The 23,120-nt window shown below is 58.3% G+C and overlaps 3 protein-coding genes across 4 annotated transcripts in view; 1 reads left to right on the top strand and 2 right to left on the bottom strand.

The window, feature by feature from the left end:
* LOC108501874 (probable D-lactate dehydrogenase, mitochondrial) overlaps positions 1-1,069 on the top strand; it is a 6,278-nt gene extending 5,209 nt beyond the window's left edge. Inside the window, exons 2-3 of the mRNA XM_017824161.1 lie at positions 7-102; positions 186-1,069. Coding sequence (XP_017679650.1) covers positions 7-102; positions 186-374 — 285 coding nt within the window. The 3' untranslated portion in view covers positions 375-1,069. The remainder of the gene's footprint in view (positions 1-6; positions 103-185) is intronic.
* A 290-nt stretch (positions 1,070-1,359) lies between these two features.
* Positions 1,360-7,673, bottom strand: BCAR1 (BCAR1, Cas family scaffolding protein). Of its 2 annotated transcripts, XM_017824451.1 has the most exons (7): positions 7,618-7,673; positions 6,075-6,764; positions 4,701-4,862; positions 4,370-4,474; positions 2,806-3,948; positions 2,505-2,594; positions 1,360-2,145 (listed from the first exon to the last, which is right to left on the bottom strand). In XM_017824451.1, exons 1-7 carry the CDS (start codon positions 7,627-7,629, stop codon positions 1,630-1,632), a joined length of 2,718 nt encoding a protein of 905 aa, XP_017679940.1. In that variant the 5' UTR covers positions 7,630-7,673; the 3' UTR covers positions 1,360-1,629. The 2 variants fall into 2 exon arrangements, with proteins under 2 accessions (XP_017679940.1, XP_017679939.1); XM_017824450.1 differs by lacking the exon at positions 7,618-7,673 and having other exon boundaries at positions 6,075-6,824.
* A 6,335-nt stretch (positions 7,674-14,008) lies between these two features.
* CFDP1 (craniofacial development protein 1) overlaps positions 14,009-23,120 on the bottom strand; it is a 62,037-nt gene continuing 52,925 nt past the window's right edge. Inside the window, exons 6-7 of the mRNA XM_017824363.1 lie at positions 19,739-19,897; positions 14,009-14,755 (exon numbers count right to left, since the gene is read on the bottom strand). Of these exons, the coding sequence (XP_017679852.1) occupies positions 14,665-14,755; positions 19,739-19,897 (250 nt within the window). The 3' untranslated portion in view covers positions 14,009-14,664. The remainder of the gene's footprint in view (positions 14,756-19,738; positions 19,898-23,120) is intronic.

Raw genomic sequence — 23,120 nt, 5'->3', positions numbered from 1 at the left:
GGGCAGGTCCAGGAGTTGGCCGCGCTCTGCTACCGCCGGCGTGTGCCCATGGTGCCCTTTGGCACCGGCACCGGCCTCGAGGGCGGTGTCAATGCCGTGCAGGTATCGGTTCCCCGGCACCCCCTGACCCCCCAGGGGCTCTCGGTGCTCAGCTGTGCCAAGACCCACCGGTGCCCCTGTGCCAGGGCGGCGTCTGCTTCGACCTGAGCCGCATGGACAGCATCGCAGAGCTGAGCCTGGAGGACTTCTCGGTGACAGTGGAGCCCGGTGTCACCCGCAAGGCCCTCAACAGCCACCTGCGTGGCACCGGGCTCTGGTTCCCTGTCGGTACTGCGGGCATGGGGGTGCCGTGGGGCTGGGGGTCACACCACTGAGGGTGCTGGTAGAGGGGATGTCTTTGGGCTGGCGATGCTGGGGGGTCCACGGATCTGCCATGGTCCCTGAGTTGTAGCAGGGATGCCCCTAGGACTGAGAGTGCCATGGACCCAGTACTCTGGGTCCACATGAGGCTGGGGTACTGGTGTCCCAAAGGTGCTGGAAGGAATGGGTGCCCAGGACCACCAAGGCTGGGGGTGAGGGCTACCACCCTCTCTATCACACCAAACCCACAGCCGTCATGGTGGGCCATGAACCCTGGCAATGTGCTGTGAGAGATGCCCTCCCCACCTCAAGCCAGGGCCAGAGTGGCCCCACTGCCCTGCACTGCCACCCCTCAGTTCCCCCACCCCCCACATGCCCCATTAAACCTCTGTGCACCAGCAGTCTCCATTGGCTACGAGATCTTTTAGGGGGACAGGATCCCCCCAGCCCTGCACCAGGGGCTCTCTCTCGCCTCAGCAGGCACACACAGATACCCAGGAGATGGAGGGGGTTTGTAGGCAAATCTTTATGCTGCTGGGGGACTTGGGGCCAAGTTTTGGAGGGGGCTGCCACGCGGTAGCTCCGGGAACCAGCGGAAGCTTCCCCTGTGTTCAAAAGGCACCAATTTCAGTTCGCGTTTCGGTTACAGCTGGTACTGTATCACACCCCGAGACGTGAGAACGCACAGGTTAGGCCCTTCCTGCCCCAGCAGCTCCCCACCATCCCTTACCCCCCTGGGGACCCCTATCCCCAGGCTCCAGCACACAGGGGGACAGTACAACCTATCTGTGTCATACTGTCCCACCACCACAGGGGATGGCTTCCACACCATTAGAATCTGCTGGCCACTGTAGAGTGGCTCTGGTGTCCCCCCCGAGAGCGGGGCAGCCACAGCAACACCTCAAATTGCCAGGCACATCCTTGTCTCATGAGGGACACGGCCCCATGCCCTCCAGACCAGGGCCAGCTGCCGGTTTTGTATAGAGAGAGGACAGCAGGGAAGGATTGGGCATAGATGCACCTCCCAGCTTTGCTTCATTACGGGCACAGCTCTGAAACCATTCCTGGCCTCCGGCCAGAGGGAAGAAGAGGGAAGGAGATGATGGCTGCAGCCCATCACTCCCCTCCCCATGGAGCCCCAGCCCCCCGGTGTGCATGAGTCTCTATGTACATGTCCGCTTACACCAGGTGGAAAGGACCCCCATGGAGGGGAACACATGTCTGGGGAGGGGTGGGGGCCAGAGAGAGGGGACAGTGGCCCTGAGGCCATCACATGGCTGCCAGCTGGCCCAGCACCATCCTGAACTGCTGCGTGCTGTTGGCGAGTTCCTTGACGCGCTCCACCATGTCCTTGGACGCGGCAGGAGAAGGGTAGTGGAGGGCGGCCGCCTTGGTGGTCGCTACGATCTCCTTGAGCATCTCACAGAGGAGGTTGCTGTAGTGCATCACCTTGTGCTGGACATCCTGGGCCTTGGCCTGGCGGGACAGCGTGTCCCCAATGAAGACGAGCTTGTGGGCGCTGAGGATGACGAACTTGCTGTGGGCCACGAAGATCTTGGGGGGTTGGTTTGTGCTGACGGCGGTGAAGAAGGCGTCGACAGCGTTGGTGAACGTAGTAAGGTTGGCCTCGCACTGCTCCAGGTAGAAGAGGAGGAGCTGGCGGTCGGCAGGACACAGGGCCCCGCTGCCCCGTGCCGGGCCGTAGTGCTGGGAAGGGCTCCAGTTGGACAGGTCATTGTCGATGGGGCGCGACACCTCCTGCTCCAGCCGCTCAAACTGCTTCAGCTGTGGGAGGGTTGAGTGTGAGGCAGGGTGGCCACTGAGCCAGCACCTGCTCCCCCTCCCCAGAGCCACCAGCACGGGTGGCCATGGCCACCAGCCCCAGGGAAAAGAGCAAGGGACAGTGCCAGCCCCAGGACAACTGTACCACACCCCTCTCCAGAAGCCAGGTGTCTATGCCCCTCTCCACTGGCACAGCATTGGTATGGTATGGAAGGCAAGACAAAACCCTCCACTGGGACAGACAGGGAAGAGGGCTGTGGTCAGACCGGCAGCAGAGGTTATGAGGGAAGCAGGACCTGGGGCCCTGCCTGCTCTGGGCACTGTGCCCAGCAGTGCCTACCTGCCTGCCCTGGTGCCCTTACCTGCTGGTGCTCCAGCTGGTCCTTGCTCTGTCGGATGATATTGCCTTTCTCCAGCAGCTCCTTCTGGGTCTTCTCAAACTCCTCCTTGCCCTGCAGGAGCATGACATGGAAGGGGTCAGCAACATCAGCCTTGCCAGAGCAAGCTCCCACCTGCCCCAGGACACCCCTGGTCCCCACAACCCTCAAGCTGGAGGATAAGAGCAAGACGTGTGGCAGAAGCAGATCTGCCTAATCCCCCTGTGCCGGGGAGGCACCGGCACAAATGCTCCCTGTGGGGAGCAGCCCCCCCACCTGTGCCCACCTGGAGATGGACATAGTCGTAGTCCTCCATCCAGCCACTCTCACTGTTCTCGTAGGGCCCGTCGGGCGACTCCTGGGCCAGCAGCTTGGGTGGGGAGGGCAGGGGCCGGGACTGGATGCTGCTGGCTTTGTCGGAGGGGTGAGGGGGCCCATGGCCACCGCTCTCCGCCGCCGGCTTTGTCCGTTTGAAGAGGAGGGAGGCATTGCCATGCAGGAAGGAAGCCAACTGCTTGGTGTCATCAGGGACACCACGTGAGTGCATGATGAAGTGCTCCAAGTCATCCGTGCCCGGCTTGCTGCTGGCCAGCGCACTGGGGGCCCAGTGGCAAGCGTCCAGCGCTTGGCCGTGCCGTGCCAGGGCCTGGTAGACCTCCTCCATCTTCTGCAGCTGCTTGCTTAGCTTGGCGTACAGGGAGCGGTCGGAGGCCTGGGCAGCATTGCCCACTGCCCCCCGGGCAAACTCCAGCAGGTCCCGGAGGGCCGTCCGGACGCCCTCGGCCGCGCCGCGGATGCTGGCGGCGTTGGCCTCCATGTGCTCGGGGCTGCGCCAGTTGGTGCCGATAAAGGACATGAGGTAGGAGACGGCGCTGCTGACGCCGTGCTGGAGCTTGGCCAGTGTCTCCATAGCGGCGTCCAAGTCCAGGGAGAACTCCTTGCCGGCTCCCTTGGCCGGCTCCTTCACGGGCACCACATCCAGTGAGGACGTGGAGATGTTGCTGCGGGTGCTGCCCGTGCTGGAGGCTGAGAGGCGCTTGGCGTCGGCGCCCTTGGCCTCACGGTCCACTTGCGGTGGGACATCGTAGATGTACTCGCCCTCTGTGTCCACGGAGCCCTTACCCGGGGCATGCAGGTCCCGGGGCACGTCGTACACCTCCTGGGAGGGGAAGGTGGATCCCCCCAGCTTCTTGAGGCTGGGGGGCACGTCGTAGATCTCGTGGGAGAGCGGCTGCTCAGGAGCACCCTTCCCAGCTGCCGGTGGCACATCATAGACATCCTCTGGCAAGTAGGGCTCCTGCTGGGTCAGGACGAGGCGGGAGGGGTCGAAGGTTTTCTGCTTGGCGAAGGCGGGGGGCACGTCGTAGGTCTCCTCCCGTGCCGGGCCATCCGGCACGTCCTTGCTGACCGAGGGGGGGACATCGTACACCTGCAAGGGCAGAGCAGCAGGCACTGTCAGCACTGCTGGGAGGGCTGGCCTGGCTCAGGCACAGAGGTGCAGACGGGCTACCCAATGCTGTGGGGCACAGAGCCACCTCTGGGCATGCACGATGGCACTGGGTGGGCACCAGGATGGAGCCACGCACCCCAGGGGTTCCCCTGCCCTTTGGGACAGGAATCACAACATCCCAGAGCAGCCCAGGTTGGAAGGGACCTTGGAACATCACGGAATCCAAACTCATTCCCTGGATGTGAACATCCAGCACCCTGCCTCCTGGTATCCTGAAAGCCTCCAGTGCCAGGGACACCATCACATCTCTGGGGAAACTGATCCCTGGGAGAGTGAATTATTGTTTTCCCTATAAAAATCTGTCTAATAGAGAAGCTGGGAGGTTCCTAGCAGCACTTACAGTTTGGGGTAGGTTCTTCTCCACGCTGGGGGGCACATCGTAGATCTCCTGCCCTGGGTCCTGCCCATTGGGACCCTTCACTGCCATGGGGGGAGTGTCATAGACCTGGAGAGGGGGACACAGAATGATATATCAGAGATGGCATGGGTACTCATCTCTGCCCAGGGACCAACTGGGAAAGATGGAGGTGCCCAGAAGCAGTTCCAAGCTTCATAAAGTGCACAGTTTTGGGTGCAATTTGCCCAGCTTTGGATCCCCAGCTGTGCCAGGTCATTTCCCATTCTAGAGGATGGAGCCAAAGATACCCCCTCGATCCCACAAGCAGCCTCACCTCCTGGCTGAACTGGCTCGGGACCCCCCCTCGGACAGGTGGCACGTCGTAGATCTCCTGGGAGCCCGTGGAGATGAGGTGGCGAGGAAAATCATACTCAACCTGCTCCCCCTTGGGGGAGTCATAGACATACACCTGCCCCATGCGGGTGGGCACCAGCACCTGGAAAAAGACGGAAAAGTGATGTAGGGACTGCCGAGCACCCCCCCAGCCTGCATCATCCCCCCCAGACGCAGCACGGGGCTGCAGAGGGGCTGGGTGCGCGGTCCGTACCCGCCGGTGCGGCGTGGGCATGGCGGTGCCACGGGAGGGCGCTCCCCGGCCGGGCGTGCAGGCTGCCGGGGACGGGATGATCTCACCGGTTATTTATAGCGGCGATAGAGCCTCGCAGAGAGACAAAGCCCGGCCGGCACGGCCGCGGGGAGCACCACGGAAGAGCCGATTCGGGCATCGAGCTGTGAGCAGAGATCTGCCTACGCCTGGAAACCCCTGCCCACGGCTTCACCCCCGAATTGGTCGTTCCATGGCGACACGAGTGCGCCAAATAACCAAACCTAGAGGGTCATGGCACTCTGCCCAACTGGTGCTAAGAAGGGCTGAGGTGTCAGGCTGTTTCTCAGTTTTAGGATGCTCCTCATGCCCTGGATGTGATTGGCAGCTCCCTCTCCTCACTGGCTACTTCCCAGGGGTGTGAGTCAGGTAGCCTTCCCAGAAAACGCGATACCAAAAGCACCTCACTCCTCTTCCCTGGGATGACGTGCCAGAGAAGGGGCAGAGCCAGGAGGAGCCTGGTGTTGGGGATGGAGCTGTTAGGCTCCATGCTGGGGACAGGCTGGTGGCTCACCCTTGCCTCACCAGTAAATCCAGCAAGCACCGGCAGGCTCTTTGGCACAGCCAGGACATGCTGGCACCCGCTGCCTGCTCCTGCCCGTGCTCCCAGCAGGAATGAAACCTCACAGCACTGTGCTGGGTACCACAGCTACTTCCACAGCTGCAGAATCTGGCCAAAGGAGCCCTTGGGTTATCAGCACTCTGTGCCCACACCAGACATGCTGCCATGCCCTGGGTGACAATGGCAGAGCCTACACAAGAGACCATGAGGACCCAAGTGCCAAATGCTGTGCCAGCCCCAAGCGGGGCAGCCCAGGTCAACCAGGGCACCACAGCCACTGCAGAGACTCCCTCACTGCACCCCCTCCTGCCAGCAGTGTGGGGAAGGATGCCCACACAACTCCAGCAATGGGCACAAGGGCTGCCCACTCCAAGAGACACCAGTGGGCTGATAAGCCCAAGCCCTGCCACCCACTCACACTCATGGACCACAGAGCACCCCACGACTATAACATGCTCCCCACTTCAGTCTCCCCGTCCTACCTTTCCCTGGGGCTTGTGCCCTTCCCAGCTCCTCATGTCCAGCGATGGGGGCACCTGGTAGATTTCTTGAGCCTGACCAGCTGAGGGAGGAACCTGGTAGACATCCTGGGGAGGACTGGCAGAACCCCCGGGGTACGCCTCTGCTGCCTGGCCCAGGGAGGGGGGCACCTGGTAGATCTCCTGGCCGGGGCCGGGGAAGGTGTGGGGAGGTGCCTGCTTCGGGAAGGTGGGTGGCTGCTTAGCCGGGGCAGGAGGAAACTGTCCGGTGGGTGCCGAGCCCGGGTACAGACTCTGCTGTCCCTTGTTGGGGACCGGCATCAGGTAGACGTTGTCCCCTTGGGGGGCATAAGCAGGGTGCATGGGTGTGTACTGCGAGGCGGGCGACAGCGGGGTGTATCCCCCTTGGTGGTGGTACGGCAGAGCCGGCTGGGGCACTGACGGCTGCGGCGGCGCCTGCCCCTGCGCCGGGCCGGGCGCTTGCTGCTGCTGCTGCTTCTTGTCGTACATCCCCACCAGGATCTTGAGGCGGTTCCCGGGGACGATGCCCTGCCGGCCGTGGAGCGAGCAGAGCCACCAGCCGTCCAGCCCCTGCGTGTTGCGCTCCAGCACCGTCATGATGTCGCCCTTGCGGAAGGAGAGCTCGTCCGGGGACTCGGCCACGTTGTCGTACAGCGCCTTGGCCAGCACGTTCTGGAAGAGAGCCCCGCGCCGGGGCGGTGAGCCGGGCCCCGCCGGCCGCGGGGGCGTCATCCCGGCGGGCCGGCAGCTCAGCGCCGGCACCGAGCCCCGCGGGCCGGGGGCTTCGCCGAGCGCCAGCGGGATCTGCCCGCTCCGACCGCCGAGGGATTCCCCGCTGGAGCTCAACCCACTCTTCCCAGAGGTGGTGCTGGGAAGGGGCCGGGCCCTTCCTCCTCCCCGGTTTCGGGGGGCCTCCTCTGCCTCTCCCGCCCCTTCCCTCCGCCGCCGGGGAGGAAGTGCCGGGGCGGTGAGTCAGCCGTGTCCGTGGCCACCCCACGGCTCCCGCCGCCGGGCCTGGGCCCCTCCGGCCCCGCGGGGTCCCCGGCCCGGGCCAGGACGGCACCTGCCAGCGCTGCCCGGGGGGGCTGCGGCCCGCCCGGGGCGGCGGGGCCCGATCCCCGGCTCTCCCGCGGCTCTGCCCGGGCCCTGCCCGCCGCCGGTGCCACCCTGCCCGGCGGGGCGGGGGGCGGAGGCCCGGGGAGGCCCCTGGCCCCGGTGGGGCCCCCGCGGGTCCCGCAGAGCCGCGACCCGCCGGGAGCGACGGAGGGCGGGCAAGGCCTGACCGCCCCGGTGCGGCGGGGCTCGGCCAAGGTCACGCCAGCGAGATCGGCCGCACCGAGGGGGCCCAACCCATGGTGGGGGGACTGCGGCCTTCCTCCTCCATCCCCTCCTCCTCCTCCTCCTCCTCCTCCTCCCTGGCGGGGCCCCCCGCCAGCCGTTCCCCCGCGTCCCGCCTGTCCCCGCGCACGTCGCCGTGTCTCCCCGCGCACGTCGCCGTGTCTCCCCCCGCCCGCGCCCCGCTCACCAGGTAGTTCATCTTCCCGCGGGGCCGGGCCGGCCGCGGCGGAGGCCGGGCAGGGAGCAGGGCCGGGGCCAGGCCGGGCCGGGCCGGGCCGGGCCGGGGGCGGCGGGGCCGGGGCCGGGGCGCGCGGGCGGCGGCGCCACACGGAGCGTTCGTTATAGCGCCGCGCGCGCCCGGCCCCGGCCCCGCCCGCCGCCATTGGCTGCGCCCACGGGGGCGGGGCCCCAGGCAGGGGCGGGGCCCGGGAGGGGCGGGGCGGAGGGGGCGGGGCGAGTGTGCAACGTGTGTGCAAAGGGCGTGGAACGGGTGTGCAAAGGGTGTGCAATGTGTGTGTAAAGGGCGTGGAACGGGTGTGCAAAGGGTGTGCAATGTGTGTGTAAAGGGCGTGGAACGGGTGTGTAAAGGAGGGTAATGGGTGTGCAGTGAAGGGCAATGAGTGTGTAAGACATGCAGTGGGTGTGTAACGGGTGTGCAGCAAGGGGTAAGGGCAGTGTAACGGGCGTGAAACAGCTGTGCAGTGGAGGGCAACTTGTGTAAGGGCCTGCAATAGGTGTGCAACAAATGGGTGTGGAAATGAAGGGCAGAGGCTGTGCAGTGGGTGTGTAGTGAGCAAAGGGTAATGGGAGTGTAACTGGTGTGCAATGGGTGTGCAACAAAGGGTGACAGGAGCATAACTGGGGTGTTCTTGGGTGTGTAGTGGGCAGGGGGATGTAAGGGGCAGGTAACGGGCGAGTGCAGGTGCGATGGCTCACATGGCAGAGCACACATGGCACACCATGGCACACGTGGCATACATGGCACCTCTGCCGCCCGCCTGGCCTGTTCCAACAGCCCGCCCACGTGGCCCACGGGCACCCCAACAGCTGGTGAGCCTGGACCTGGCATTGGCGTGTGCTGTGCCGCAGGCCCTGCCATCAGCAGGGAGCAGGTGGGGAGGGCCGTGGGGCTCCCTGGGAGCTGTGGGATGCACATGTGTGAGCTGTGTGGGGACACAGGACCTGTGGACACGCACAAGCTGCACGGACACCCACGCTGCTCCCCGAGCATGCGAGAGCACACAGGGAACCACGGAAAGGGACACGAGGGGTGAATGCAGCTGCGTGGGCACACGGGCGAGTGGGTGGCGTGGGGGCCTGCGTGAGAGCCACAGGCAGTGAGTGAGTGCTGTGTGCGGGGGCAGGCGAGGAATGTGCCCCTGCCCCTGCCCGTGCCTTCCGGCCACAGTCCCCGCAATGGCATTTCCTCTCACCCTCAGGGGTTACCTTTGGGCCACAGGCCACATCAGCGTGCAGTGGCAATGTAGAGGCCAGACTGCAAACACATGCCCTTCTCCAAAAAGCAGGGCTTGTTCCACTCCCTGAGAGCCACCACCGCTGTCCCCTGCTGCAGGCACGTTTCCCTGCTCATGGCTGGCAGAAAGGGACACTGAGGCACAGCCGAGGTTGGCAGATATCCGGAGGCAGAGACTGCGGTTGCACCCGCAAACCGCAGCTGCCCCGGCACAGGGGACTGTGGTTTCCTCTTGTTGGTGACAGTGGTGACAGTGCAGGGACTGAGTGCCATGAACATCCTTGGGATGGGCTCTAAGCTCCCCAGCCCCTCTCCCACCAATGCAGCTGATCCCATGAGGCCATGGTGTGTTTGGAGACCCTGAGCCTCGTGTGGGCCCACCCAGCCAGCAGCAAGGGTCTCCTGGGATCCCTGGGGTGTCCCCAGGGTAAAGCTCCCACCATATGGTTTCAGGCAGGTGCCGAGGGGCCGCAAACTCCCTTCTTTCAGACTTCAAAGCAGTGGGGATTTCATTTTTCCCTCTCCCTGTGCTGATGCTCAGATCAAAGTGTTCCCTGTCGAACTCGATCCCATTTTTGGTCCATTGGAGCCAAAATCACTGCTTGCATCTGCTGAGCACCCTGAGCTGGCAATGGCTCCTGCACACCCCTGCTTCCACAGCCAAGCGCCCGAGGGGCAACAGGCACCAACAGGTCTCCCTTTGGCTTCTCCCACCTCTGAGAAAACAAAATGCCAAAAAGAAGATCAAAAGTGGAGCATTCCAGGGGCCCTGTGGCACTGGGGATGCTCAGAGCTGGGCTGGCGCTGCCCGAACATCCCTGTGCCGCTGGTGGTGGGGCACAGTGAGGGTCTCACCAGTCCCAAGCTGTGGTTCTTTGCTGGCTCTGGTGGACATGGGGCTGGGTATTTCGGGGTGGATGCTGCTCGGGATGCAGGTTGCCCCAGCAACGGTTGCTATGGAAAACACTTCAGTGGCAAAATTTCCAGCCATATTCACGTGTCTGTCATTGTCTTCCGGAGGGTCCCTGGTGTATGACGAGCCAGGCACGGCTGGCTCTGCACTGGGCTGCAGGGGACTGGCTGTGCCCAGCCCGGCTTCTCCTGGCTTTTCGCAGCTCTTCCCGCTGGTTCTGGTGTGAGAAGGTGTCAGAGGCCCTTAAAGTGGGATTTAGGGGAGCACGGCAGACATGCATGGGACAGGGGAGCAGGCTGTGCCGTGCCATGCCACATTAATTGGCTAATTGCTGATCAGTGTTCTGTTGGCCCAGCCATGCCGCAAACATCAGATGAGATGTGTTTTGGTGAACCCATGCCAGGCCTGGCATAGCTCTGGGACAGCAGGACATATTGGGAAAGGGGCTGGCACTGGGATGCTTGCAGGCACCAACAGCTCCATCCAGGGCTGCCTGCTCCTGCCCACAGCCCTGCCAGGTCCGTGCTTCAGAAAGCCTCTCCCCACCTCCTGGAGCAGCAATAGGATTACACGGGACTGAGTCTCCTAGCAATGAACAGAGAAATAAATCCTATAAGGCAGGACAGGATTTATTAGACTTCAATATTCTGGAAATAATGAGGACATTTCTCTTGGCTTGTAATATCACGGGACCCAACAGGATCACAACCAGGATTTATCCCTGTGCTTCTCCAGGGGGCTGGGTCAGTTCTTAGCTGCAGAGAGAAGATGTCATGGGAGACTGCTTGCCTTTTGAGAGAGCAGGATGACAGGGCACCCCCTCATCTCCAGAGAAGCTGAGGCCGAGTGCGGGCCTTGGGCTGCCCCAACAGTAGCGGCTCTGTTTGTCTCCCCATTCATTCCCTGGCGAGGGCTGGCGCTGATCCTCGCCCCCAGCCAGGGCTCGCCGGGGAGCAGGAAGGGCTGGCTGTGCCACCAACACCAGCTGAGCTTCAAATGCCAGTGCCAGCACTCACCAACAGCACAAGGATCCCCTGGGGGGGACCCTCCTCATACGGAGTGGGAGACCCACTGTGCTGCTGGATGGGACACTGCTGTGAGGTAGGAAGTGGCAGCTTGGAAAAGAGGATGTGGTGCTGCCAGGATCACCTGCCAGGCACCAGCCCTGCCCCTTGGGGAACTGCTGCCCTGGCTGTGGGAGGTGCTCCCAGGGTCAGCTCCACACTCTGCTCCTTCCTTCTCCAAGCTGCCACGCTCTGCCCCATGGCAGCTCAGTCCATGGATCCCATCGAGTCCTTGGGACAGCCTGGTGGGGGCCATGAGATGCACCCCCAGGCAGCCAGCGGAACCGACATTCATTTCCCCATCCCTGTCACTGAAGCAGCATTAAATGCAAGACATCACCTCCCCATCGCAACGGCCCCGGCTCCAGAACAGCCTCCCCAAAGCCCAGCAGCTCAGTAAAGCTGAGCCTGCGGGTGCGGGTTGGACACAGCCGTTTTTCCCGTGGCTCCAGCACGTGGACACCACGGCAGAAGCCCCGACCATCGGGGCACACGGACACAATTGGAGCCTTGTCTGGGGCTCAGCTGCACAAGGGGCCCCTTCAGGCAGCCAGAGAAGGGGGAGCTCCTCGGGGCGAGGTGATGCTCTGGCCAAGAGGGACTCCTTGTAGGGCCAAAATTACCCCAAAACAAATGCTCAGGGTGGGTCCTGACCCACAGAGGATATGTGAGCTTCCCAGAGAAGACAGCTCAAGGTGGGAACATCTTGAAAGAGGGACCCACATCTCCTGGGAATGTTGCTCCTTGCAGAAAGCTGAGAGTTGCTGGGGATGCCAAGGGCTGGCGGGGACACCGAGGGCTGGCGGGTCCTGGGGCCACCCCCCTTCGTGGGAAGGCAAAATAGCAAGCAGAGAGGGGGTTTGGTTGGTTTGTTTTTCCCTTCCGAAGCAGCCAAGCTGTGTTTTCTGGAGACCTGTAAATCACTCCTCGTCTTCAGGAAAGAGAGGCGAGGAATACATGATCCAACCAAGCAAAAACGCAGGACGCTTGGGAGCGTGGAGGAAGCCAGGAATCAGCCCAGGCTGGAGGCTGCCTCCCGCTCGTCCCGCCAAGCCTGTCCCAGCTTGCTGGGCCAGGAGCTGGCACTGCATCCCGGCATCCTCAGGCCGAGGCGGGCACGCCACGCTGCCGCCAGGTGGGGAGCCCCACAGAGAGGGGAGCCAAGGCTCTCGACCACCACCGTTACACTGCACTTTTCCAGCAGGTCAGGTTGCTTCCAAGATTTCAAAATTTTCCACATTGGCTCAGCTGAAGGGAAGGAAAAACCCCAGGGAAGAGAGGCTGGAGAGTTTGTGGAGAGCAGAGCTGGGGCTGGCAGGAAGGATCCAATATACTGAGGGTCACCAGTCTTCCCAGTTCACCAGCATGCCAGTGGAGGCTGTGCTGGCCACATCCCACTAACACACTGCTACAGTGTGTGTGAATCCAAAGCCACCCCCAAGCCATCCAGAGCCAGATGCTGCTGCAGGACTCACTCTGGACACAGCCTGGAGCTCTTTAATGCTTTTAAGAGTAGGGCTGGGTTTGGTATCTCAGGCCTTTGGGATCTCCAAAGGTTCCCACTGCATCTCCATTCCACTCTTGCTCATAATACAATGCACAGAATTATTTTCTACTTCATACCTACTTTTGACCCCAAGGTGCTGCCAAGGTGCTGGAGCAGGAAGAGCCCTACAGTGCAGTTGGGATGGCCATGCCGCAGCAAAGATTTTGGTCAGCAGCCCCCAGGAGCCAGACACCACAGGGACCCAGCCTATGCAGGGATGACATGATCCTTCCCCACCTCTGTCCGGTGTGTGAGGCCCCAGGAGCATAGACATGAAGGGACAAGGGGCAGAGAACAACCCAAATATTCCCTCCTCTCCTCTCAGCACCAATGAAGCAAAAGGCAAATCATTTCCCTGGCTGCCTGCTCAGCATCCACAGTGGGCCAAGCCCACCCAGCCCCACTTCTGGCTGCCCTGGCTGAGCTGCTGTCCCGGCATTTCACCGTCATCAGGGATCTGCAGCAAAACAAGCCCAGGCTGCCTTGAAGTCCCTGTTGGGAGGGACCCTGCAAGGAGGGCAGGACCGGCCACCTCCCAGCCCAGCATGCAAGGAGAAGGGGCTGGAGATGGTCCGGCACCAGCATCCCGAGCAGGAGAGCAGCCCAGCTCCTGCAGCACCTGCCTCGCACTGCAGCCCCACCACCATCCAGCCAGGGCCACTCACTGCCACCCAGGAGCCCCGAGCTGAGATATCCCCACAGTGGTGCCCAGTTGTCCTTGCAACCTAAACCAGAGCAGAAACTGGCCTGGAAGTGTTTGGAGAAGAAAACATGTCATCACCCCATTGTTTTGTTTCTGTCCAATTTCAGGCTCGTTTAAGCAGGTCCATTACAGCTGATTCTGTACAGAACAGGGCGCCAAAGGCTGCAGCTCCCCCAAGCACGTGGTGTTTTGTTCTTGTCTATCCTGCAACACGTCCACAGAGCAAGGGCTGACTCAGCAGTGGACATGTGAGCCCAAGGCTCAGAGCCACAGGCAAGGGGCCAGTAGCAGCGACGGCATCACTCGCCCTGTTAGCGGGAAGGATGGGGCTTGTGCCGCTTTCCCCTGCACAGCACCAGCATGGGCTGCCCCACCGAGCGGGCTCAGAGCATCCCGTGGGGAAACGCTGGTGAGCACCTCTACCCCGAGGGTGTGCACAGCCCAGGCATCAGGAGCTGCCCAGCTCCACCAGCGCCAGGTCAGCAGGGATGGCCAGGATGACGGAGCATTGCTGGCCTCCAGCTCCAGCCGCTCGCTCCACACCCAGGCGCCTTGGCCTGTCCTCCCAGGCAGCTGCACTTTGCTGAGTGTCCCTGCGTGGCCATGCCTTCGGGGGGCTTCTTTACTCCTGCAGCACTGCTACAGGTCTATGTTGACATTGTCACCCCCAATTCTGGATTTAATCCCACCATCACGCCCAGTGCTGCAGCAGGAAAGTGATCCAAGCACTTGCTCAGATCCCCAGGCTGCTATCAGGGCAGACACCAGGCACATCTGAGCACAGGTTTTAGTGACCACAGTCAGACACTTACTGCACATGACCCTTAATTTCTTCGTCCTCTGCCTCCCGCAAAAACCAAGCTGCCAGCATGCAAGAGTGTTGGGATGGAATACTTTATTCATGTGAACACTCAGATCCTGGCCCTTCCTGCCTGCTGCAGCTGCTCCCATCTTCTTAACAGTGTGAACAAGGAAGATTTCTTCATCAGCTTGCTTAACAGCCCCCCCAGCATCATCAGACCCCACAAACAAGTACAGACAGTTTGGCTTTGTCTGGACAGGAGCAGAGGGCGGAGGGGCAGGGAGTGCTGCGGGGCTGGCAGAGCAGGGAGAAGGGCTCCAGCCCACAGTTTGCACACACAGAGCAGCCACAGAACCTTCCCGCAGCTCCACTCTCACCACCAAATATGCCAGCACCCTCCAGCCTTGGCAGCTCCCCCTGCAGCCAGAAGCACCTGGGGCTGGCAAAGGATTGGTGCCACCTCCTCTTCTCCTTGGAAAGCTGCTGCCAGAATCAGACCCGTGTCTTCTGTCACCTGCTGGGCCATTTAACCCTCGAAGTGCCCCCTGTCCACTGACAAATACCCTCCCCAAAATATTACAGTAAAAGGAAAAACCTGCACGTTGAGATGTACAGGCTGAGTCTTGGGTAGAGAACGGTTTCCGTGCTGGGTGGTCCAGCGGTGGCCGGCAGCCCCCAGACAGCCCTCGGGCACAGAAGGGAGCAGGATCCACCACGGCCACCCCTGGCACATCAGGGCTTCATCCTGCTCAGTCTGATGTCGCGCTCGATTTCAAACTGCCTGTGATCCACACGCTCCAGGAACGCTTTCCTCTCGATGTACCTGCAGGGAGGCAGAGGCTGTAAGCAGTGCCCGGAGCAGCCAGTGCCAAAGCCCACCCAAAGGGATGAGCAGGGTGGGAAGGCACCATCCACCTCTCTCCCTCTCTCTCCACGAGCTGATCGCTGCACTGAACATCTCCTATGGACACCAAAACTGCTCTGTGGCCTGTTGGCTGTCCCCTGTGGGACTCGCAGAGGTCTGAGGTGAGGGGTCCTCATAGGTTGGAAATCTGAACTCGCTGCTTCAGGTTCCAGTTCTTCTCCTACAGCTGAGAAATGTCCTTCACAGACACCTTGCAGGGGATCAGAACAGGCCCTTGCACCACCCAGCAGAGCATCTCAAACCCATCCGCAGCAGCACAACCCACGATACAAGCCAGTAACAGGCACAGGGAGCATCAGGGATGCAAGGAGCATCACCCAGCAAACCTGCAGCAGCTCAGGGATGCAAGCCAGGGGCTTCCCAGCCACAGACCATCTTTTAACGACGGTTGAGTATTTACTGCTGCCCCTCAGCGTGGCACCCTGAGTGCTGTGAGGAAGAAGGCAGGCCTGTGCCTGGAAAAGCACCTTGCCACTCATTAATGGCACGTAGCTGAATTTTAATGTACTTTGCTGCAAACCCTTGCCACAGACAGCCTGGGGCTGTGCTACTAATTAACCTACAGAGGGAGCGAAATTGCAATTCAAAACAGGAGCTGTAATTGAATCATCACAATTGTTTTGCATTTGTTCCAGGGTGGCAAACACTGGACTGTCATGACAAGGTCATTACGCTTGTGTGTGAGATGCATAGGGAGCCACTGCATTCAGCTTCTCTGTTGGTCACTGCTTTTCCTGCATGGCAGCTGGTGCCTGCTCACCAAGCAAGACTGAAGGCCAAGGAAAGATGAACATGACAGGCTCTGTGGGTTTTCCAGGCTGCTGGGTGGCTGGCAGTGTGCACAAAGGTGCCCAAGACCCAGCTGCATGGGAAGGCTGAAGCCCTCTCTTGCCACCAGCAGTGGTTCCTCTCGGACAGAGGGACCTTTGATGATGAGGTCTCTGCAAGGTCAGGCTGGATGGGGCTCTAAGCAATCTGATCTAGCTGAAGATATCCCTGCTCACTGCTGGAGGTTGGATTCCATGATTCTGTGATTCTTTATGCTACAACTATGGAACTGGTGCTGAATGTCCTCCCAGCACCAGGGTGCCCTTGCTGCGAGGGATGGCCCTGACACTCCTGCCCACCCAGTCATCATTGGAAATTAATTAATCCAGATTAATTTCATCGAGTGATCCCCCCAAGCGGATGAACAGCCCCACGTGTCCCCACTGCCACCCCAGCCCCATCGCAGCTCCAGCCTGTCTCGTGCTGACACAACTGGGTCAGCTCGTCTCCGCCGGCTGCGAGGGGCAGGGATCAGCACGGCTAATGCAGGCTGTGAGGAGCTATTTCTCTGGCCCCTTCCCCCTGCCATCAGAGCAGGGCTGTGTGCCAAGGCCCCCTCCCCACACCGGTTCAGGAAAGGTGGCAGGGGAGTGTCGCTTTCCTTCATCCCTGCAAGCAGGGAGGTGACCTGCTCCGGGGGCCGGGCTCGGAGAGGCCACGGGAAGGAAGTTGGGGGGTCACGCTGTATATTAGTGTGTCATATTGCTGGGCGTGTGGTTTTCCTCCCCCTCCACTGCTAAACATGGACCACAACCACAGCCGGGAAGGCAAGGACAGGAGTCACTGCTGTTATCTGGGAACACCCTGTCTGCCTGGGCAGCAACAGCCTGAGCTACTGAGCCTGAAGCTCCTTTGGCCCCTCTGCGATACCCGTCTCCCAGTGGGTCAGCAAACGGGAAATCAAGGGGTCAGCCCTTTCCTCCTCCTCCTCCTCCATGACTGCTGTGCCTCTCCAGTGGGCAGGGCCTGGCTCCCGGGGGGATCGATATGGATCATGAACCAGGAATGTGGTCTCACGGCCGCAGCCAGCAGTGTTGCATGGAGGAGGAACTGCGACGTCACCCCAAAGCTTTGTCCTCGGCCGGCCACAGCAAAGTGCTGTAGGGGCCAGAGTAGACCTTACAGGCACTACCTGGGCATACACGGGGCCTGGCTGGGTTGTGCTGCAAGCACACACAGGCTGGAGGTGCTGACGGACACGAGCAGGGCTGTTGCAGGGTCGGTGCAAGCCCCTCTTGCCCTGAAGGCCCTGCTGGAGCTGCAGCTCTGCCTCTGTTCTCAGTCAGCTCCACACAGCCGACACCAAGGCGCCGCCAAACACGGTCCAAAGTGCACGAGTGAGGCACAAACACCCGTCTTGCGCTTGTCTAAACAACCTTTGCTACCTGAATCAATACCCTCCTGTAAATTATCAACCTGCCTGGAAACAGGGCAGCTGTGATCCACAGCAGAGGAAGGAAAATCCACTGGGAGCGAGGCTGTCTCTGCTAACAAGGGCAGCTGCAAGCTGCTCTGGGGAGGGTCTCGTGGTGCTGCCTGTCCCCTGCCAGTTGCCATCAGTCATTGGTGCAGGAGTGCATGGGCCGGCTGCTCCCCCACGGGGCTGCCCTACAAAGGTGGCCCAATTAAGAGGCCACTAACACATTTCCATTTATAAAGCACATCAGAGAGATCAACAGCAAAGGGCATAGCTGCCTCCCCTCCTCACTCCAGCCCCTCCTCTCAAATCCAGGACAGGCCCTCAGGACCTGATACAGACAGGCTGCACAAGCTCAGATCCTGCTCCCAAGGAAAGGCAAATCACCGGCTGAGGCTGGTGATACAAGGAGCAGAAAATCAGAGGCAAGGGGGGGACAGAACTAAGGTGCAGCAGCACATGTCCCCTCTGCCTTGGGAATCCTGGGCTCAGGCTGTGGCTGGCTGATAACTGGCATTGGCAGCAGACAGATGCCACAGCCCCACTGCTCCACTGGCTGCTGGTGTTCTGGCCCAGCACGTGTCGCTGCTGGAGAAAGCACAAGGGAGGTCCAAGGCACAGGGAGCTTGGGGCTGTGAACAGCAACTTCTACAAGGCTACCACAAAAAAAAAAATTCAGCCTGCCTTCCCTCCTGAACAAAAAGTAATGCCTCCTGCCTTCCTTGAGACACGCATGGACCATCTCTGTAAACGCACAGGCTTGTGTGGCATCAAACAAACATCTCCAGGAGTGGGCTGTGGCTTTCCTCATCAGGCAGACATTTACAATCACACAGCAGGACACGTGGGGAGCAGAGGTTTCTAACAGCATCAGGGATTAAAGGCAGTGCCCCGCTCCCTCCTGCCTGGGTTGAAGGGTTAACAACGGCTCATTACAATTTTTATAGAGATGTGTAAATGATTGCTCACTGAAGGGTGAGCACAGCTGACATCATTAAAGGAGAAGAGGCGGCTGCAGAAGGGACAACAGGCTCCTGTGAAATGACCTGAGGCTGGCAGCAGCCATGCCTGTGACCTGCCCCCCAGGCAGGCTGGCTGCTCTGTAGGGGTGCAGTACCCTAAACACTGCGGGCGTTTAGAGGTGGCCTGTAAGCAGAAATGCACTGGCCTGCACCTCCATCAGTGCTCCTTCCTTCTCCCTTCCTTTACCTTGAAGTGGAAGTAATTCCCAGTGAGCAGATACTTGGCTGATCCCCTCACACTACACGCCTGGCTAGCACAAACATATTTGTAAGGAGTGTCTAAAGTTATCACAGCATTACGTTCCTTATTTGTTTAACGACAAAAAACCCTTGCCAAGAGCTCAGCAGTTTTCTAGCCTGGGATGTGACAGGCAGCAAAACACAAAACTGTTTAAAGAATTTAAGATGCTCTTAAAATTGCTGCTCTGCTTTGCTCATCTTTTCAATGTGCTGATGCCTCCTTTGGCCTTCAAGGACCATTATGTGAGCACCTTTGGAAAGGTTTGCCAGGTGTGAAGAGCGAGTTGTCCTGCTTGGATGTGGTGGGAAAGGAAACAGCACTGGCCAAGAAAGGCTGACATACTAAGTTGGGGAACACGAGAGATGGCACAAAACACTGCTCTGCCACACCTGGATGTGGTGGAAATCACTCAACCCCTTGGATTTCAGGGATCTCAGAGGAACACCTGCCCCTCTCCAGCACTCCTACGTGTTCAAGGGTGTGTGGCCAGAAACAGAGCAGGGGAGATCTGATGGAGAATGGGTGTTGTGGAAGGGTGCAAGACCAAACCGAAATATCTACTTGATAGTTTGACAGTTATACATATATATATATATATATATATATATATATTTTGAAATACAAAATCCAATCTGTTGGAATGCAGAAGCTGAGTTTTTCCTGCTGAGTAAAAGAACAGCTTATAATAAAATATACATTTTACGATCTGTCCACTAAGCCGGTTACATTTTCCCAGAGCTTAGCAAAGCACTTGTAGTGGAAATGCTGCTTCTGATCTCATTATCACTCCCTGCAGTGCATGTTATTAACTTTCTGTTTTATTTACAGCATTGCCATTTACTTTTATGATGCTTCCATTAACTTCATTGGAGTGAACATTGCTTGATGCACACAACCAACGCCCAGCGCTGCCATAATCCTTAATGCACCTTGCCAGCTGTTCTGGGTTTGCAACATCTTTATGCAGGGGGAGGGAGGACAGATGCAGCTGGAACACGTCATTTGAAGAACAGAACAAACCATACCTCCCAGTTTGAAACAAGAAAATGGTGCAAAGGCAACTGTGTTTCCTCGTGGGAGTGCTGGATTAGACCGGTTCACGCTGCATCTGTACCAGGAGTAGGAGAGCTGATAAAGCCAGACTTTGGCTGGACTTGGAGACCTCACAAGGTTGTTAGCAGAGAGTGACAGATGTTTGCAGACTTACCTGTCTCCCTGTGATGGCTACAGGAGCTACTGATTTTATGTATCCCTAGAATAAATCCTTAAGGAATCCCATAGGTTTTCTGAACTCTGCAGGAAGCAACAGACTAACCACAAGCATAGGAAGTGGTGGGAAATGCTGGACTACCATTAGGTAAAGTCCCTCTTACCCATCTTTCCCTCGATTGTGGATTGCCAGCTCCTCCACAATCCCCTCCTCCTCCTTGAAGTTCTCCCAGTCCAGTTTAGATTTCTCCAGTGTGCTCATCTTCTGCTTTTTGGCGCCAATCTTCCCCAGGAGGCTGCTCATCCCGCTTGGCCTCTTCACCCTGTTGGAGATTAGGGAGCAAATGTCACTGAAACGCAGGGAGACGGCAATTAAAAACAGAGCTGAGAAACGTCACATGGGAGAGTGGTGGCCTTGATGGTGGTGAGCCACTGCCACGAAACAGATGGCCACCAACTCCGGGCAGCCTGCAGGCAGCAAGGTCACGCTTCCTGCAGATCCTGCTCCACCGTTCCCCTGGAAGCAGCAGAGTTCATTACACACATATCTCAAGTGCTTGCTTTTTGTGAAAGGGCTTTTTCATTTATCTTCTTAAGAGAACAGAGAGCTTTCAGGCCAAAAGAGATCATTAAATCATCTAGTTTGACCCCTTGTATATACCAGGCCAAGCCATTCCACTGATCACCTCTGTGCTAAGCCTGGTTTTTTGTCTTCAGTTAAAGTGTTGTTTTCTGGAAGGGATCCAGCCTCAGTGCGTCACCAGCGCTGACAACACAACTAGGAATTAACCATTTCATTGGTATTAACGCTTGATTTTTCTCTAGCTTTAGCTTCTGGTTGCTGCTGCTTATTCTAAATCCAAGAGCACTCTGCTGTCTAGGCGAGTCTCATTAGTGACGTACTCGTAGACCATAATGAACTTACATCTGAATTCGTTTTTGTGCAAACAGATAGAGCTCTTCTGCCTCTCATTGAAATGCATTTTGTCCCAGCCTGCATGTCACTCCCAAGGTTTTACTCTTCAACACTCTTTGAAGATGGGGGCACCAGAACTGCCCCATCCTTCTCCTGATCTGTTTGTGTCCAAGGATTGCCTAAACCCTGTTAGTCACACTATTGCTGACACGCCGAGTCCCACTGCACATGCACTGCGATCCCACACCACCTCCCAGCTCCCTGTTTGGCAGGAAGACCACTTTGGTCTTTCATTACCTTGTTCTTAGAGGAGCAAAATCCCACCCGCATGGTGGGGCCCCCCCGAATCTCCCCTTTATGCTGAGAAATGCACACACAGGGACTGGGGTCAGCTGGGCTGCCCTCTGAGGAAGACAATTCTCAGGGATAGGAACCCATAAAACAAACTCATTTTAACCCTTCTTAAACTCCCCCAGGAGAGGGGGGCAAACATTGTCCCATTGAACTCGGTGTTTACACACATTCCAGAGATAACTTCAGGTCTGCAGGGCCTTTGCCTCTGCAAGAAGCCAGAGAGGAAATGATTCTCGTTCCTGAGAGATGGAGGAATCTGGGGAGGGGGGCCCAAGGAAGGCAGCCAGGTGAGCATGGCAAATTGCTCTCCATCGGTGCTTTCCGAGCACAGTCCTGCCCAGGGGTAGCCATTCTTGGGAACGTATCCAAAGTTGTCCTTATCAGATCATTAGCGTGGTTTATGCTTCCGTAATTTCAAGCCTCTAAAGGAAGATAATTCTGCAGTTTATATGGAATTAAATCAAAGAAAATGACAACTCCGTAAGCCCCAGACAGAAGACTCTCAATGCAAGAATGGCTGGCCAGAGTCACCCGGGGTAGCAGCTTCCTGACATAGATATATTTGGGCTACAAACTCTGGATTAAGGGCATTTTGGCAGGTTCCATAGCCACTGGACAAAGCTGTCTGCCCCTCCTTATACTGTCCAGCCAGAGGAGCAGAAATGGCCTAGGACCTGGCCTCTTATTTCCTTCATTCCCTGCTCACGGCTGGAGCACAGACCAGCAGCCAGCCCTTTTCATTCTGCAGGGATACAGAACATGCTGGATGCTCTTTAATTTGCCTTTATCCCTGAACATCTCATCAAGATATCTACAGCCCTTCACATCATGATCACACAATAAAACCTTGACCCTTGCTCAGCCTCCAATTCCCCCTTACTTTTCAAGACTTGATGGTTCTGGGCATCCTTATCTGCAGGTAGCAGGAAAGTGGTGTTAAGGGATAAAATGGGTAAAGATATTCTCAGCACAAGATAAAATTGGAGAGATTTGGTTCCCACATCAGGACTACACACAAGCCTTGCACAACCATCAAACACAGTATCAGAGATGCAGAAATCAAAGTTGTTGTCCCTTGTCTCTAGATTTCTCCTAAATGTTTTTTGGGCAAAAAACACCAGGGGCATTAAGAGCCATCTCACCTGTCCAAGGGCACCCACAGCTCATGGGCATCCACTGACCCTCCTGTGGGTGGGAGTCCACAGACACTGTCCACTGAACTACAGACGGGCCTGACTCTGCACAGGGCACAGTACGCCCCTGGAAAAACCCACTGGAGGCAGTTTCAGGATCTCTCCTGTGTGTCAGAGGAATACTTGCCCTGCAGAGTGACAGGCAGGCTCAGAGGCAGGCTCACACATGCTGAGACTGATGCCTTTTCCCCCTGAGGGGGAAGAGTTGAGGTGGGACAGGGGCCAATCGGCCAAGCTGGGCTGCCAAACGCATCCCTGCATGAAACACAGACTGGGACGTGGTGACAGGCCACTGCTGTCCCCAAACTGCAGTGGAGGATATACAGAAGGGAAGGGAACCAAAGGCAAGATGGTTCATGGCCAGAGGTGGAAGAAGAAGTGGTTCTGGCTTCACAGCAGGGAGCAGGGGTTGCAAGCTAGGTGAGGGTTGCCTGTCATCATCTTTTCTCCTATGGCAATTCCAGGCATAAATTAACATCTACATGCACACATCCATCTGCAATGGTGCTCAAGGCCTCTGTATCTCCTCTTGGCCATGGATCTCAGGAATAGCTCTTAGGAGATATAGTTCACCCCATGTTTGAAGTTACAGAGTCTAGGCTAGGACATGGACATCCATCAGGGGCGTTCAGATAACCACAAGAATACTCACAAGTCAACAGTTCCTTCAAGGCAAGGAAACCTGATGAAAAAGGACAGGCTATTTTGCACCCTTGAGTGTTGATGACTACTCAAAAAACATTATTAATATCCAATGTCAGTCCCATGCTGGAAGTGGGCTCTGGGCTGGATGACCTGGCTCTGCTCCTGCCTGGACAATTCTGTGTTGCTGCAGTAGGACCAAGCAGGACCAAGCTATGAGACGGGGCCAGGCACAGGCTGAAGGACATGTTCAAGTCTGCTGCTGAGTCTTCACTCCATGCTGAGCCTGAATAAATCCAACAGCAAACCTGGGGGTGGGAATTCCTACGCTTGTGCCAAAATGAAGTAAATGAGAGACATTAAAGTCCAATTAAAAACTTGCTTGGCCTTAAATGCCTCATCTGTTTAAAAAGCAAGTAAAGGGGCCTGATTAATTGCATT

The sequence above is a fragment of the Lepidothrix coronata genome, unplaced genomic scaffold (assembly GCF_001604755.1).
Source record: "Lepidothrix coronata isolate B3197 unplaced genomic scaffold, Lepidothrix_coronata-1.0 Scaffold110, whole genome shotgun sequence".
NCBI lineage: Eukaryota > Metazoa > Chordata > Aves > Passeriformes > Pipridae > Lepidothrix > Lepidothrix coronata.
This window is presented reverse-complemented; position numbering and strand designations above follow the sequence as displayed.